This window comes from Populus euphratica, unplaced genomic scaffold, assembly GCF_000495115.2.
Source record: "Populus euphratica unplaced genomic scaffold, PopEup_1.0 scaffold238.1, whole genome shotgun sequence".
Lineage (NCBI taxonomy): Eukaryota > Viridiplantae > Streptophyta > Magnoliopsida > Malpighiales > Salicaceae > Populus > Populus euphratica.
This window is the reverse complement of record NW_011499989.1, coordinates 9,197-24,627: the sequence shown is the minus strand read 5'-3', so window position 1 is coordinate 24,627 and position 15,431 is coordinate 9,197. Positions and strand designations below refer to the sequence as shown.

At 30.1% G+C, this 15,431-nt stretch overlaps 2 protein-coding genes across 4 annotated transcripts; one reads left to right on the top strand and one right to left on the bottom strand.

The window, feature by feature from the left end:
• Positions 1–2,090: 2,090 nt before the first annotated feature.
• On the top strand, positions 2,091–5,353 carry LOC105140292 (uncharacterized). Its single transcript, XM_011047072.1, has 5 exons — positions 2,091–2,280; positions 3,850–3,935; positions 4,006–4,129; positions 4,249–4,317; positions 5,061–5,353. Exons 1-5 carry the CDS (start codon positions 2,091–2,093, stop codon positions 5,147–5,149), a joined length of 558 nt encoding a protein of 185 aa, XP_011045374.1. The 3' UTR covers positions 5,150–5,353.
• A 4,684-nt stretch (positions 5,354–10,037) lies between these two features.
• On the bottom strand, positions 10,038–12,685 carry LOC105140252 (uncharacterized). Of its 3 annotated transcripts, XR_845154.1 has the most exons (3): positions 11,329–12,685; positions 10,735–10,813; positions 10,216–10,639 (listed from the first exon to the last, which is right to left on the bottom strand). XR_845154.1 is itself a non-coding variant. In XM_011047004.1 (2 exons), exon 1 carries the CDS (start codon positions 12,478–12,480, stop codon positions 11,356–11,358), a length of 1,125 nt encoding a protein of 374 aa, XP_011045306.1. In that variant the 5' UTR covers positions 12,481–12,685; the 3' UTR covers positions 10,038–10,179; positions 11,329–11,355. The 3 variants fall into 3 exon arrangements, 2 of the variants coding, with proteins under 2 accessions (XP_011045306.1, XP_011045307.1); XM_011047004.1 differs by lacking the exons at positions 10,216–10,639; positions 10,735–10,813 and adding an exon at positions 10,038–10,179; XM_011047005.1 differs by lacking the exon at positions 10,735–10,813.
• Positions 12,686–15,431: the final 2,746 nt, after the last annotated feature.

Below are 15,431 nucleotides of genomic sequence, written 5' to 3'. Positions count from 1 at the left end.
CATTAGACAAATCTAAAGTTGTTTAGGATTTATATGATGATTATCTAAAAATTAGATATTTTTTTCAGCTTTAAATAATTATTTCAAGGCTGAGTTATTGCAAACCTTAAGATATCTAAATGGTTGGTCTCTAATAGTATAAAGTATAAAGGGATTTCTATGTCTTTGAATATTATCATTTTTTTTCTTTTATGTTTTTAAATATTCTATAACTTATATAGTTTTTGTATTAAAAATAAGAGGTATTATATTCTATTTATAGAGAGACATGAAAACCTATAAATAGCAAAATATCAATTTAATATCACACATTTTTTTAAAAAGTTTTAGAAATTTATTCAATCAAGTCCCTTTATAAATTGCACTTTAATCCTCAATTTTTAAAACTTATTTATAATTAAGTCACACTTGATTAATCATCCTATTTGAATTTCTAGTTGATGATTCTTATGTGTGCGATTTATTAGATTCCCTGATAAGCCGACTCAAATATAAATTACAATTCTAAATAAAATAAAATAAAATAATTTATTATCAATTCAATAATTAACTTATTTATATTTGAAGATTAAGTAAAATGTTTAGGTACCTGTCATGATTCCAAAAATATTAGAAATATCATAAGTAATTTGTCTTAACCTTTCATTGACTAATTTCTTAGTGTAATTATTATCTTTTCATCAACAGTGTTTTGACTTAGATATTATAACATAAAGTGTGTTTATTATGTCAAATTATGTTTGTTTTTAACACTATAGTCATTGATTATTTGAATAAGATTTAAAGCTTTTTTTAAATCTCATTTCACATTATGCAAGGATTTACAATCATTGTTATTTGAGAATAGATGAAATATGTTTTTTTTTATATAATTTATCTAGAGTGATGAATCTTCTTTTAATTACTCAAATACTTTTATATAGTTCATATTATATTAAATATATGCTCGTTTATTACTCTTAATTAGAACAAGGTGTAATATAATTAAAGCATATCATTCTCTATATAAGATAACTTAAAAATATCAAGTCTAAGGATTATTTATATAAATATCACATGAGTCTTTTCTTAAACACAAGTAATTTTTTTCCAGATGAAATCCTCATGTAGATCAATTCAATGTACATGTCATGTGTCAAGTACTTACATATTAGTAATTGATATTCCTTATACATCAAATTATAAGAATAATTACTTCTTGTCATAAAAAATATATAATATGTATTAATTTCAAAAACTTTAATTAATATTCAATTTTAATACAACATTGATAAGAATCAGTTAAAAACAATGCTTTGATGCAATAAGATTCCTATAATTATAACAATTTTATAATTTTCATTATAAAACATTTTTGTTCTATGTATTTTATCTATACTTTATATTTATTAATTAAATATTAAATTTAATAGTTACATATTTAATGAATATTAAAAATAAATATTTTTTTATTAAAATCCAATATATTTATATAAATGAAATTAATATTACGAATAAATAACCAATTCATTAATAATAAAACTCTTAAAAAACAGCAAAATTACATATTAAAACATTAAATACTCGATATCAAAAGTTAAAATTAAAAACAATAAATCAAATTAAAAATATTATTAAAAACTCTAACTCCAAAACGAAATCAACACAACAAATTAAAAAACATATAAGAATATTTGAAAATACGATGCAAGTCAAAACATATAAGAATATTTGAAAATACGATTCAAGTCATATTTTTTAAAAAATTAATTTTTTTATTAAATATTAATTTTTTGATATATCATATTTTTTAAAAAATTAATTTTTTTATCAAACATTAATTTTTTTATATATTTAAACCATTTTAATATATTAATTTTAAAATAAAAAATAATATTTAAAAATAAAACATATTTTAAAAAATAACTCAAATTACAACCACCATCGATGCAATAAAATATATTTTAAAAAATAACTACAACCACACCGTAAAATTACAACCAACATCCATGCTCTACATAACAATTAAAAAAAACATCAACACAGCACATTAATTATTCGTTAATAGCATAGTTATAATTATAATATTATAATTATACTATAAATAACGAATGAGGGATAGCGTCCCAGTTCTTTCCTTCTCTGCTCTTCTCGCTCCCCAAGACCCAGGTGCCTTTAAAAACACTCTCTCCTCGGAGAGCGTCTCTTTTTATCATTCGGTAATAACTTTTGGAGATACAATTTCAGGCGCCATTAGTAAGCAACTCTGTTTGATATCCTATCTGGAGATCATCATGGAAGGTACCAGGTCCCTCTTAACCCATTTTTGGTTCTCTGTCTTTCGTCGTTCTAATCTTATTTAATTTAATTTTCGCCGCCTTTTTAAGAACGACCCAATTGTTTATTTCCTGTTAATTTCTGTCCTGTTCCTTGTTCATGGGAACTTCAAAGGTTCTAGATTTGAAACAAAGCGAGCATAGATGGTGGTAATTAGCTTATTCAATATGGTTATCTGTTAAGTGTTTTTGGTATCTGTGGACTGGGTGGTGAATGCCCCTGTACCGACACTAGTTAAAAGGCAATTTTGTTTGGATAATCAATGTCATAGGTGGGAGATCAAGTAAACTGAGGATATAACAGTATAATTTCTTAAACAAGAGAGCCAAGTAGAGGATACTTTTGACAATTCTTCTTTCACCTTTATATCATAGCAAACATTGTTTCTCCCCTGTACTTTTTTTTCAAATAAATTTATTATGTGAAGATGATTTTTTTTCTTCTTACAGCTCCAGTACTGAAATGAACACGATGTGTAGGGGGTCACGTGGGAGTGTCATCAAATAGAAACCCGGTTTTCAAACTTGTAACTGTTTTGTACCAGCAGAGGTGTGTCATCACTTGTGTCCAATTTAGTGCTTGAGTCAAATGCAAACCAGTGTTTTTTCTTAAAAAAAAACTTTATTCCGTGACTTGGATCTTCTTCGACTTGTTTATCTCTCAAAACACAAAAGAGAAATGAAGAAACTCCATTCTATTTCAACCAAGCCCATAGCCAAGGGTGGCATTTCAGTGGCTTAAGCTTGCAATCTAAGAGGAAGCGAAATTTCTCAAATCTCTTGCAAGCAATTTTCAATTTTTTGTATCCTTTCTTCATTATCTATTTATTTGATTGATTATATTATATACAGGGGGTTGAACTATCAGGTCTTACAAATGCCTCTCAACAAAGTCATTTCATTCCACTCGAACCATTGATTTAAGAGATCAGTTTTGACAAAGGCATTTAAATGGTTGAAGTTCATACAGATTGAATGAATTAGTGGCCTTCTATATAACCTCAGAAAATTTTTAGAACCAGAATTTAAACAAAAAGAGGAGTGTATCTCGGTTGTGTATACATCTATATCATTCTCTCTCTCTCTCTCTACAAAAATGTATATATTAGTAACTATTAATACTTTTATTCCATTACACTTTCGTCCACCTTTACCTTGTCTGGATGGTGCTTTTAGATTTCATTTGCTCTTTTCCCTGTTGTCTTTGGTGGGTGGAGAGAACAAGGGAGTTAAGTAAATTTTCTTGTATAACGTCAGTCTCATACAGTTATTGAATAAGAAATGCATGTTTAGTGTTTGATATGGCAGCATAATACATGCTATTCATAAGATCCTCATGTGGGATTCTTTAGTGAAGATCATCCTACTTTGTGCAATATTTGAAGCATGTGGTTAAATATTAGATTGCTTTTAAGAATTTTATTTTGGCCACCCTTAGCAGTTGCTGCTTATGGCATAGTATTAGGACACAACCACTTGCATGTTGGATATGGGTTATTCTTGTTAATTGAAACAGTTTTGCTTCCTATGATAGATTTGGCTGCAAAGAAGTGTGTGCCATGCAACTCAAAGGATCTACAAGCCATGACTAAAGAACGTGCAAATGACCTTCTATTGAAGGTTTGCATTTTGATTTGTGTTCTTGTTCATTTTTTCATGCAACCTCTTTTTTCAAGGTGGTATTTTTTAGGTTGCTGGGTGGAATTTGGTGAATGAAATTGGTATACTAAAGCTGAATTGTTCATGGAAAGTAAAGAGTTTCACTAAAGGGCTGGAACTATTCAAGCTTGTTGGGAATGTTGCTGAAGCAGAAGGTATGCTCTTTTTGCTGGTGGATCTCACTGTTGTCTGATATATGAAATGACAATGTTCAATTATTTACTAGAAATTTTGAGCTTTTTACTTAGTCGAGTAACAGTATATGCAAATGCACGTCACCATCCGGATCTTCATCTGGTTGGATGGAACAATATAACAATCGAGATATGGACTCATGCAATGGGTGAGAACTTTGTGTCAAATCACATGGCCTCTCTTTTCAAATTTATTTTTCTATATATTTACGTGCAAGTGACAATTCCAATGCCCTCTACTCTCTTATCGCTGAAGCTATGTTCTGAGAACACCTTCCTTTGTCCCTTAGTTGTAAAGAAATGTTCTATTTACACCTCTTTCCCCACTTTCCCTTTGCTTCGCGGGTTCAGTAATAATGTAAGCCATGAAATTAAGTAAGATGGTTGAAGCTTAAATACGAGTATAACTATGAGTATGTTGCTTTGCCAGATTTCTTTCTTCTCTAATTTCTTTCAACTAATGATGTTATATGAATTGGGAGAGGGGATATTATGCTTATGAAGTGAAGTGCTTGGACAAATGGGAAAGGGCCATTCTGCCAGTTAGTAGGAGTTTAGCCATATTTTCTGATTTTCATTTGATCTTGAAAGTAGGTGCCTGAACAAAGCTGAAAAAGGTTATGCAGAGTAGCTACTCATTTATTAAAGTAGTTTGCCTTTTGTGTCATATTTCTGATTGGCATGCATCCAAAAACGAATCTGATTTTATTCAAAGCAGGGAAACCTCACTTGACTCTGAACTTCTGATGGTAGAATCTAGTGGAGTGAAATAAAGAATCATCTGTGGGAGTCGTCAGAAATTATGCTGAAATTGACCCCGCAAAGTCCATTCTTAAAATTTTTTTATTTGTAATTAATAATATTGGTCTTATCATGATCCATGCTTTCACAGGTGGACTAACGGAAAATGACTTCATACTTGCTGCTAGGATAAATGGGCTTAACCTGCACCACCTACTGAGGAAGAAGGCTGCTGCTTGAGTTGCAAGTACAATTAGACTTCACGTTTTTGGTTAATAGTCTTATCCAAAGGTACGAGGAAAGACTCTTTTTTTTCCTCCAGTTTGTTAGATATTCCAAGTTTTGACTTGAGTTCTGCATAAATGGGTGACTTGGAGGCTGTGCAAACATATATCTTGGTAGTTGTAACATACACTGGTTTTAAAGATGTGCATTGAGAGTTGTGAAAGAGGTTTTCCAGTAGGATTCATCGTGCTTTTGGTTTGCAGGGATGTCTTTAAGCATCCACCGTTTTCCAATGGGATCTTCTCTTTTAACTTTGGCAACTTCTTCCACCCACCACCTCACCACAAAGCACCCACTGTGGTTAATAAACTAGGTCCAAAATTCAAATCCTACCTTAAGTAATTTAGTTTTTTCTTATTTTTTTCATAGTCAACCTTTTGACTCAGCTACGTCCTGTCTAGGTTTGTTTGAGTTGATTGTGTAAATAAGGTTTTCATTTGGTTGACCAGGTATGATCAGTTCAATATTCTGATTGGTTTAGTTACAAATGTGGCTCTGGTTGGATCTTGGGTCATCGGGTTTATAGGTCAATCTGGCCAGATTTGATAAATATCCTTATCACTTCACTATTTTTTTTTCATACTAAATCTTAATAAATTAATTTTATTAAGAAATTATTTGCATCAAATAGTTTATTTATATGCTTATTGTGCTTTTACCGATATTAAATATTTCAGAGCCAGTTACATTTTGAAGACATCACACATCAATCCCCTTTGCCCCCCCAGCTGGTATGTTCTCTGTATGTTTTTTTTTTATTCGTTTGTTGGGTTTTCTCTTTTTAGATTCACTAAAAGATCCACGAAGAAGTGGAGCAAATCCAACAAAAATCCATGGAGGTGGAGTCATTGAATTTTTTTGCTTGGAAAAGACGACAATGATGCACGACAAATTTGGTTCAATAGACATGATAATGCTGTCCAGTTCTCTGTTGTATTCTGCAATTCGTTGGAGAAGACGATTGAAAGTCCAAGGAAATAGAAAGAAGGATGCGCTGCATGAAAAATCAATGTATGCTAAATGGTTAAAAACATGTATACATAAGCTCATTATGTACTTTTTTGTATACAGTAAAAATTATTTGAGTAATCGATGAAACTACAGCTCGTGACGTGTTTCTTTTCATTGTTGGTATTTAAGGTTTTATTTGTTTTTGTATTTTGAAAATATTTTTAAAAAAATTTAATTTTTTTTATTAATTTTAAATTAATATTTTTTTAGTGTTTTCAAATCATTTTAATGTGCTGATATCAAAAATAATTTTTAAAAACTAAAAAAAAATTATTAACATATATTTTAGCATGAAAAGTTATTTGAGAAGTAATCACAACCATCCTTATAAATAAGCTTTTCATGGCAGTAAAAGTTCATAATTAGTATATATTGTGAAATTACTGTGCAACTGACTTTATTTATATTTTTTTATTTGGATTTTTTTATATTTAGATTAAAATTTTTAATTTAATTAATATTTTATTATTTATAAATTATAATATTAGATAAATTTTATTAGATAGAGTTTTGTATGCTAGAAAAAGATGGATTGGACATGACAATTTTGTTTTGTAAAGTTTAGTGTATATTTGATACAAAAATCAATTATTGTTTAGTCTGAGGGTGTTCTAGCGTAGAAATTTTTGTCCCATTAAAAGAGATTGGACAAACTTGTTTAATTCTTTACATAAAAGTTAATTCGGGTTTATTCGAGTTAATGTAAAAATAAAAATAGTTGTTACTATAGTTTTGAAATTCGACTAGAGAGATGACTTGTGACAAGGCCAATGATAAACCAAGAAGATCAAATAGAGTATTTATCAAGAATCCAAGATATGAGGGTTGAGTAGGAATCAGTTTGCATGCGATATCAGCGTGTGACCTGGAATTATAACTTAAGATTTACATTAGTTTTTATTACTGTTATTTTCCCTAAGAATTGATTAATAAGTTAGAAAAAATAATTCCATAAATGATGACTATTTTACTGTTAGCTAGCCGTTTCACTCATTTTATTTAGGGAAGTAGTTTAGCTTTTTTTTGTATGTAAACTCTGGTTTCAGTAAACAAGCAACAAAAAGAATTACAATGTTTATTCTCACCTTAAGTATAATATATTTTATACTTTTCTTTAATAGCTTTGATTGAGAGCTATCATTGATATTAGAGCCATTACATTATAACTACCAATAAAGAAAGAATTGAGAATTTAAAAGTAGCTCTTGGGAGACTTCAAGCTAATTTCAACAAAATGAAGCTGGGTGTTACTAATAAACTACAATAGCTAGAGACTGCTATTAGCAAGATATCTGAAGTTTTGCTTACAAGGCAAGAACCGTCCTCTAGCAATGTCAACGAACACAATAAAAAATCCTTCAATGTGTGTTCTCATGAAAACATAGAAGGGGTCGCCCAATGTTTTTCTCTAAATTGACTAAGCTTGAATTTTCCAAGTATTTTGGTAATGACTCAACTGAATGGTTCACGTGTGTCGATCAATTCTTTGAATACCAGGGTACTTTGGAAACATAAAATGTGTCATTGGCTTTTTTTTTTTCATATGGAAGGAGAAGCAAATCAATGGTGACAATGGTTATGCAAGGCTTATCATAAGAAAAGAAAGGAGGTGTCATGGGACATTTTTGTAGAAGAATTATGGTCTCATTTTGGTCCAATGGATTGTGAAGATTTTGATGAGTTTTTATAAAAAATAAGACAAGTGGGATCTTTACGTGAATACCAAAAGAAATTTGAGAGGTTGGGAAACAGAGTGCAAGGGTGGACTCCAAAGGCATTAGTGGGCACCTTTATAGGAGGTCTTAATCTTGAAATTGCAGATGGAATTCAAATGTTTAAGCCAAAATCCTTGAAAAAAGCTATCAGTTTGGCGAGGATGAGAGATGAGTAGTTGAAACGTCAAGAGAAGACTAATCGTTCATTTAATAGGACCACGAATGTCTTTTCATCATAAAAAAAAGTCTGTCTCACCAATGAAAAGACTAACTTGGTCTGAGATGCAAAGCAAAAGTGCTTAGGTCCTTTGTTTTTAATTGTAATGAGAGGTTTGTACTAGGGTACAAATGCAAAGGATTGCAGTTAATGTTTCTAAAAAGCAATTATGAACAATAAGATATAGTATATGAACTTGAACCTTGAGGACAAGGTTTTGCTTAAAGATAGGGGTAATGATAAACAAAAAAGATCAAATAAAGTGCCTATCAAGAATCCAAGATACAAGAGTTAAGTAGGGATCAGTTTGCATGTGACATCAAGGTGTGACCTGCAAATTATGACTTAAGATTTGCATTAGTTGTTATTGTTGTTATTTTGCCTAAAAATCCAACAATAAGTTAGAAAGAATAATTCCATTAATGATGGTTATTTTACTGTCAACTAGTCATTCCACTCCTTTTATTTAGAAAAGTAGTTGAGTTTTTTTTATATATATATTTAAACTCTTTTTTTATATATATATATATATATTTAAACTTTGGTTTCAGTAAGCAAACAACAAAAAGAATTACAAGGTTTGTACTCACCTCGAGCATAGTATATTTTACACTTTTTTTTAATAACTTTGATTGAGACCTATTAGCCAAGGTTACAAATTGGGTTCAACATTGACACTAGTCAATAAAAAAGTAAAAGTAATTATTATTATAGTTTTAAAACTTGATTAGAGGGTTGTCCTAGAATAAGACTCAGGTCATGAGTTATGCTGATTATTGAGCTATGTCAATAAGATGATAAAAATAATTATTATCATAGTCTTAAAAGATTATATTAAAGTTTCTATATATACAAATATTGAAGTATTGTCAGTCATAGACGATAATAAGATCGAGTTTGAAGAAAAATAATATGTTAAAGACTATAAATGGATTTGATAAAAATAAAAAATAAAATATTAAAATGAATTTTTCTTTACCATGCACAGTTCATAAATTAAATTTCAAAGTTCAGTTCATAAATTAAATTTCAAAGCTCAAAAATAAAAAGCATGCTATTTTATAAATATATTGGCTACAACACTATATTTTAAGTATTTATTCCTTTGAAAGAGAAAAACTCAATTTTTAATAAATAACTCGAAGGCAAGTTTTTTGAAAATAGAGACTATTAACATGGGGGAATTTCTTCAATATTCTTGGGATACTAATTTTTATTATATTATTTCATTAATATTTAAGAGTTTTAAGTTGTAAAGGGTTTTAAAAAAATCTAAAACACATTTTGATAAATCAAGTATAACTTTTAATATAATTATTAGATGGAGCTAAATTTTAACAAAAGATTTTAAAGATCTTATTTTATATTGAGTTAAAATCTTGTAATAATCAAGGATAAAAAGTAATTTTTAAATAAAACTGAAAAATTACTATACAAGATTATCGTTATGTTTTTTTGTTCTATTCAATTAAGATTTTTTTATTTAATTAATATTTTTTTATTTAAAAATTTTAATATTAGATAAATTTTAATTAGAAATTTTTTTTAATAAAAAGATCATAGATCAGACTTAAAAAAATAATAATAAAGAATTCATTTTATAGCTAACGTCTATAACCTTAAAAGCTTGAAAATGCTCACTTCGACCCATGCAACACGGGGTCAAAGGGCGGCATAAAACATTTGTTTGATTTGTTGATTTACTGAACATTTCAACTGGATGGCATACAACGAATCCAAAGACAAACACGACGCCACCACCTTCACTCGCTCATATTCCAACAGAATCTGTACCGCCAGCCCATTTTCCGTTCTATTATTTCTACAACGCCTAGGTACCCTTTGCTCTGATGATAAAAATAATTATTATCATAGTCTTGAAAATAAAATTATATTATCCATGTTAGTGCCCACGACCATGCTTGATTCATTGCTAGGGCAAAGGGCTCCCATCTTCCATGTGAAGTAAGGAGATCTAATCTTGAAAAGGGTTGTCTGTTGTGTCCCCTGATCAATCAGCTGACAAGATCTGACAATGATACCTTAATAATTAACAGAGAAAGACCCAGCTTACTGTCTGAAGTCTGAACAGGCAAACCATTTTCTCATAATCCAGACAGTACAGTCAACAGTTCCAACCACTAAACAGTTACTAAATAACTCCCAATCCATTTGAATTAGCAAATGGTTAATGAAACAGTAATCTGTCGCCAAGAACGTTGACGAACAAAGTATGAATGGCAAATCGATTAAGCAAACTAGTGGCGATGTGTTTGTTAAGAAATGACTGGACGGAACAATTTATGCTCTGCATGTTTGTTAAGAAATCGATTCAGCATTTACGCCACTCTTGAAGAACGTGAAACATGGCACCAGAATTAGCAGAAGTGCACAGTGGATACTTCCTTTATTTAGGCACACCCTCATGATATGCTTTTTGTTCCTGGTTGTACATTTGCCATGCAAGATGGCTCTAATGAATTCATTCTCAAGTGCAAGCCCCTTCAAGACCAGAGAAACCAAATCAATTATGGTTGTGGAAACAATGATATAATCTTTGATCACACAAGCAAGGCGTTTTTGGGAGAGTGAATTACTTAATTCTGAAGAAGGTATTGCATGGTAAGAACCAGAGAAATGTAGTTGCAGCGAACTCGGCTATTATGACTATCATTCCTGAGAGTTAGAGTTGATCATATCATCTCATTTTTTCAAAACGAAATCAAGGATGTTTCACATAGAGCAACATGATTTGAACAGAAATAATGAAGAAAATAACTATTTGTAATCTCTCACATTTGAATGCAGCACTGATATCAATAAAAGGGATTGAACAGAGGCTTATTGTTACTATAAATTGGCGACAAAATTGGAAGAGACAAAAACTTTATTCTTCCCTGGGATAATGTCAAGAGCAAGACACGTCCTATAGACGAAGGAAAGAATTTCAGGGCTACATTGATCAAAATCAGTTTTGGATATTAGATCCAAAAACATTTCTTCCACCATGGGCCAGTTCATTTCAAACAAATATTACAAAAATGACATTCATATTAGCTTCCAATTTTCGGGTCAAACCATAGCTACATTATTCAAGTGCAATGCAATCAGGCTGCATCCTAATTTAGATATTCCTAACTATCTAGACTTTCACACATGAGCTAGAGTAAAGCTAGCAATAAGCAAGTTACCTCTAGTGATAAATCTGCTCCACATTTCTACCCAGGCTTTTGCAAGAGTGCAGTCAAGTAAACCTCCCCATTCTTCAAGCTACTAGAATCAGTTTTATTCCCGACTGCCCACTTTACTTTCTTGTAACCCAACTTCCCAATCAAAGGTCCAAAAACCTTATCAAGATCTACTCGTTTGCTAAAGAAGTGATCAAACCACAAGTAGCCACCACCCCTCAACACTCTATCAACATCGTAGAACAAAAACTCCATTATTGTCAAAGGCATCCACCTATTCACTGCGCGTCCACATCTGACCAGATCCACCACTCCATCAAAAACTGGCAACCTGTGCTGCAATGGCACATGAAGTGGCACTAAGCCTCTCATTGCCACCACTTCATTATTGGGCACATTGAAATTCATTGTTGTAGTGACAACAGTCACATTGTACTGCTTCATTCTAGCTGCAAAAGTACCAGTAGCACCACCAATATCAATACCAAGTCTAATAACAGAATTGGCTGATTTTGCTACTTGTAGCAACTGCGGGATTGGGAGATCCAACTCAGTCTTATAGGTCATGAACTTGGAGATCTCATTATTTAGATCAAAACCAAGACTTGGGTTTTGCTTAGCTAGGCAAGAAAATGACCTGCAAGTAGGATACTTGTTCCATATGACATTGGAGTCGAGAAAAGAAGAAGGGAAAGGGTTATGAGGTAGAGAAGACGGTGGTTTTGGTGGGGTTTTGGAGAAGCATCGACGGCGAGGGAGAGGGTGGCAGCCATGGAGGATTAAGGACTCACCGAGAAGATCAGAGTCAAGAGGGCAAAGAGAATAAGGAGTGTAGGCCATGTACTTGTGTAGAAGATCAGGGTGGTTATGGCAAGAAGAAGCTATAGGTGAGAGGTGTGAATAAAGGAGGAGATCTTGAGGGATGGAGGGTTTGGTAGTGGTGGGAGATGGGGTAGTGGAAGGTGGCTGGTGGCGCGTGAGGTGGCTGATGGTGGTGCGTATGGTGTTGAGTTGGTGGAGAAGGTGGTCAGGTACTGGTTGTTGAGATGGGGGCTTGGGAGATTGAACGGTGGAGGAAAGATGGTAGAGGGAAAGGATGTTGGTGGCCACCATGGCTAGGACAAGTACTAAGTTCAAGCCCATGGTGAAACCCATGATCCTGCCTAGCTGCTCCTATGCCTTTGTGTGTTCTTGGTCGCACTTTGCTGCTGAAGTTAAAGTCGTTGACTGAGTTACTGACCAGCAAGCCAAGTGGCAACAAGTAGAGATGATCTATTGCTTGCGTGTGATGGGTGGGAGATAAGCAAGGATGTGTTTGGCTTGTGATGATCAGATCTGTGGGCCCTAATGAGAATCTGCATATTCTTGTGTCCTGAAAATAGTTGGGGACTGAAGGAAAATTGGAGGGATGCTTTTGCTTTTTCCCGTGAGGGAACTATTTTTAATTTTTTTATATGTCTAAGCATTTTTATATATCCTGAAAAATATTTTAGGTGCATTTAAAAATATAATTTTTAAAGTATTTTTTATTTTAAAATATATTAAAATAATAATTTTTTTAAAAAATTATTTTTAATATTAATACATTAAAATAATATAAAAAATACTAAACACATCTTTAAAGGGATAACATGTCCAAGCATCATCAATACATGTGAATTTTAACCTGCTTTTCAATATATTTTAAATTATTAATTTAATATATATATATATATATATATATTTATGATTCTCATATGTTAATATTAAAATAAAAACATAAAAAATTATTTTAATAAATTTTTAATTAAATAATATTTTTATAAAATCACTTTGTACCATGTTGCTAAACACAATAATAATTTTTATAACAATTTGAAAAACATGAGTTAAAGAAATAAGAAAGAATCCTTTAAAATACTAAATTCAATTTTTTTTTTAAAATTGTTCTTGATTATATGGAAAAGTAAGATATAATCTGATATAGATTATAATAGTATTTTATAATTTTTTTAATTTGTTTAATTATTAGATTTTTTTATTTGATCTTTTCATTTTAATTTTATTTGAGATTTAATTTAATAATTTATTTTAACTTACTTGATATAAAATTCTCGTAACATAAAGAAAGAATCATCCCATAGCTTGATTTAGCAAAATAGAATAAGATTTATTAATCTATGACTATTAAGCTTTACATGCTGTTTTTTTTTTTTTTAATCCTAGATATTGAATTCAATTCTAAGAATAAAATCAATTTCTTTTAAGGTTATTGATTTGAATTCAAATCATACAAATAACAGTAATTAAAAATACTATTATAAGAATAACCCTCAAACTTGTATATAAAACTCAACACATAGTTTACTGAAACCCCAACAATAGCAAGACACCAGCAAAGAAAAATGCAGGAGAAAACATAAGTTTCAACGAGAGAGAGACAGAAACAGATTAGTCCAGTCTGCCACAATTAGACTTGAACTGTCCTTTTCTGCTACAGCACTCTTTCCCTCAAGAACACCATAGAACTTCAATCCATCGGCTGCTAAATCCCCAGCAAGAGAAGAATATAACAAACAGAATATTAGTAATTCTGAACCCCTTATGTATTTATCCATAAAATCACTAAGAAAATGGATTAATAAAAGCAAGAAAAAGTGAGGAAAAGTAATATACAAGTAGATGAAACATTGAAAAGAAGTAAGGGAAGTTTCGAGCAGCTAACGATTAGTGAGATGGTCTTCAAGAGGGATGGTCTTCTTGAAGAGGGTTTTGAGAGTCAAATATGTTTTGATTCTTCTTTTGTTTGTTTTCGGATGGAGCTTGCTAGCTTTTGAAGATGACGATGAGTTCCACTCCGTTTGTTTAAGCTCCTTGTTGAAGTCATGATACTTCACATGACATTTAAAGAACATCACTATACAAAATTTGAATCTACATCACCGTGGAATTCATGAAGTAACCTTTCTTTCTTGGTTTATTGAAGGTGGAATTCCAAGAACTTGTATATTTTTTTTTTAAAAAAATTATTTATAATAAGGTATATTTAAATTACTATTATTATTGATTTTTAACCCGTGATATTTATGTGTGTAAATTATAAAATAATTTAATTTATTATTAATTAAATAATTAATTAATTTATATTAAAAAAATCTTATTATAATAAGTCAAATATTTAAAAAAATTATAAATTGTTGGTCTTAACTTTTTAATGATTAGTTTGTTAGTATAATTATTATTTCTTCATTAAAAATATTCTAATTTAGACATTACACTATTAAGTATGTCTCTTTTGTTTTTTTTTTTGTTCTCAACACTACAATTATTCATTATCTAAATAAAATTTGAATCTCCTATCAAATCTTTTTTCATTTAGTCAATGATTTTTTCATTATCTAAATAAAATTTGAATCTCCTTTCAAATCTTTTTTCATTTAGTCAATGCTTTTACAATCAATATTATTTAAAAATAAATTAAATATATATTTTAATTCATCTAAGTGATGAATCTTGTCTTCATTACTTAAATACTTTTATATAATTTATATTATATCTAATATCTGTTCATTTGTTATCATTGATTAAAATAATGTATAGTCATAATCAAAGCATAAAACTCTTTATATAAGATAATATGGTGATCCCAAGTCTAAAAATCATTTACACAACTATCACATGAATTTTTTTTATAAATATAAATAATTTTTTTATATGAAGTTATCTTACATATCGGTTCAGTATATATATCTTTTGATAAACGTTTGCATATTAGTTACTAATATTTCTCGTATCTTAATTTATAAAAACAATAATTTCATTTTATAATACACACACGCACACTGATCTTAACAACTCTAATTAATATTCAATTTTAATAAAATATTAACCAAAAACATTTAACAACAATATTTTAAAACAATAAAAATCTTATAATTATAATAATTTTATAATTTCTTATATAAATTTTTTTCATAAACTTTATTATCACTGTGTATTCATTTATTAAATATTAAATTTAGTAATAAATTATAAATAAATATAATAAATATTTTTTATACCAATAAAACACTAGTAAGGACTTGGAGAAAGCACTCGCCCATAATTATAAAAATTCTCTTTGCAGG

What these genes read in the sequence shown, in the direction of transcription:
- LOC105140252 (XM_011047004.1), bottom strand. Translation starts at nt 12,480, where the DNA reads ATGGGTTTCACCATGGGCTTGAACTTAGTACTTGTCCTAGCCATGGTG.
- LOC105140292 (XM_011047072.1), top strand. Translation starts at nt 2,091, where the DNA reads ATGAGGGATAGCGTCCCAGTTCTTTCCTTCTCTGCTCTTCTCGCTCCC. An exon ending in CAAATGACCTTCTATTGAAG is followed by an intron (nt 3,936 to 4,005) that starts GTTTGCATTTTG and finishes GGTATTTTTTAG; the next exon opens with GTTGCTGGGTGGAATTTGGT. An exon ending in GAATGTTGCTGAAGCAGAAG is followed by an intron (nt 4,130 to 4,248) that starts GTATGCTCTTTT and finishes ATGCAAATGCAC; the next exon opens with GTCACCATCCGGATCTTCAT.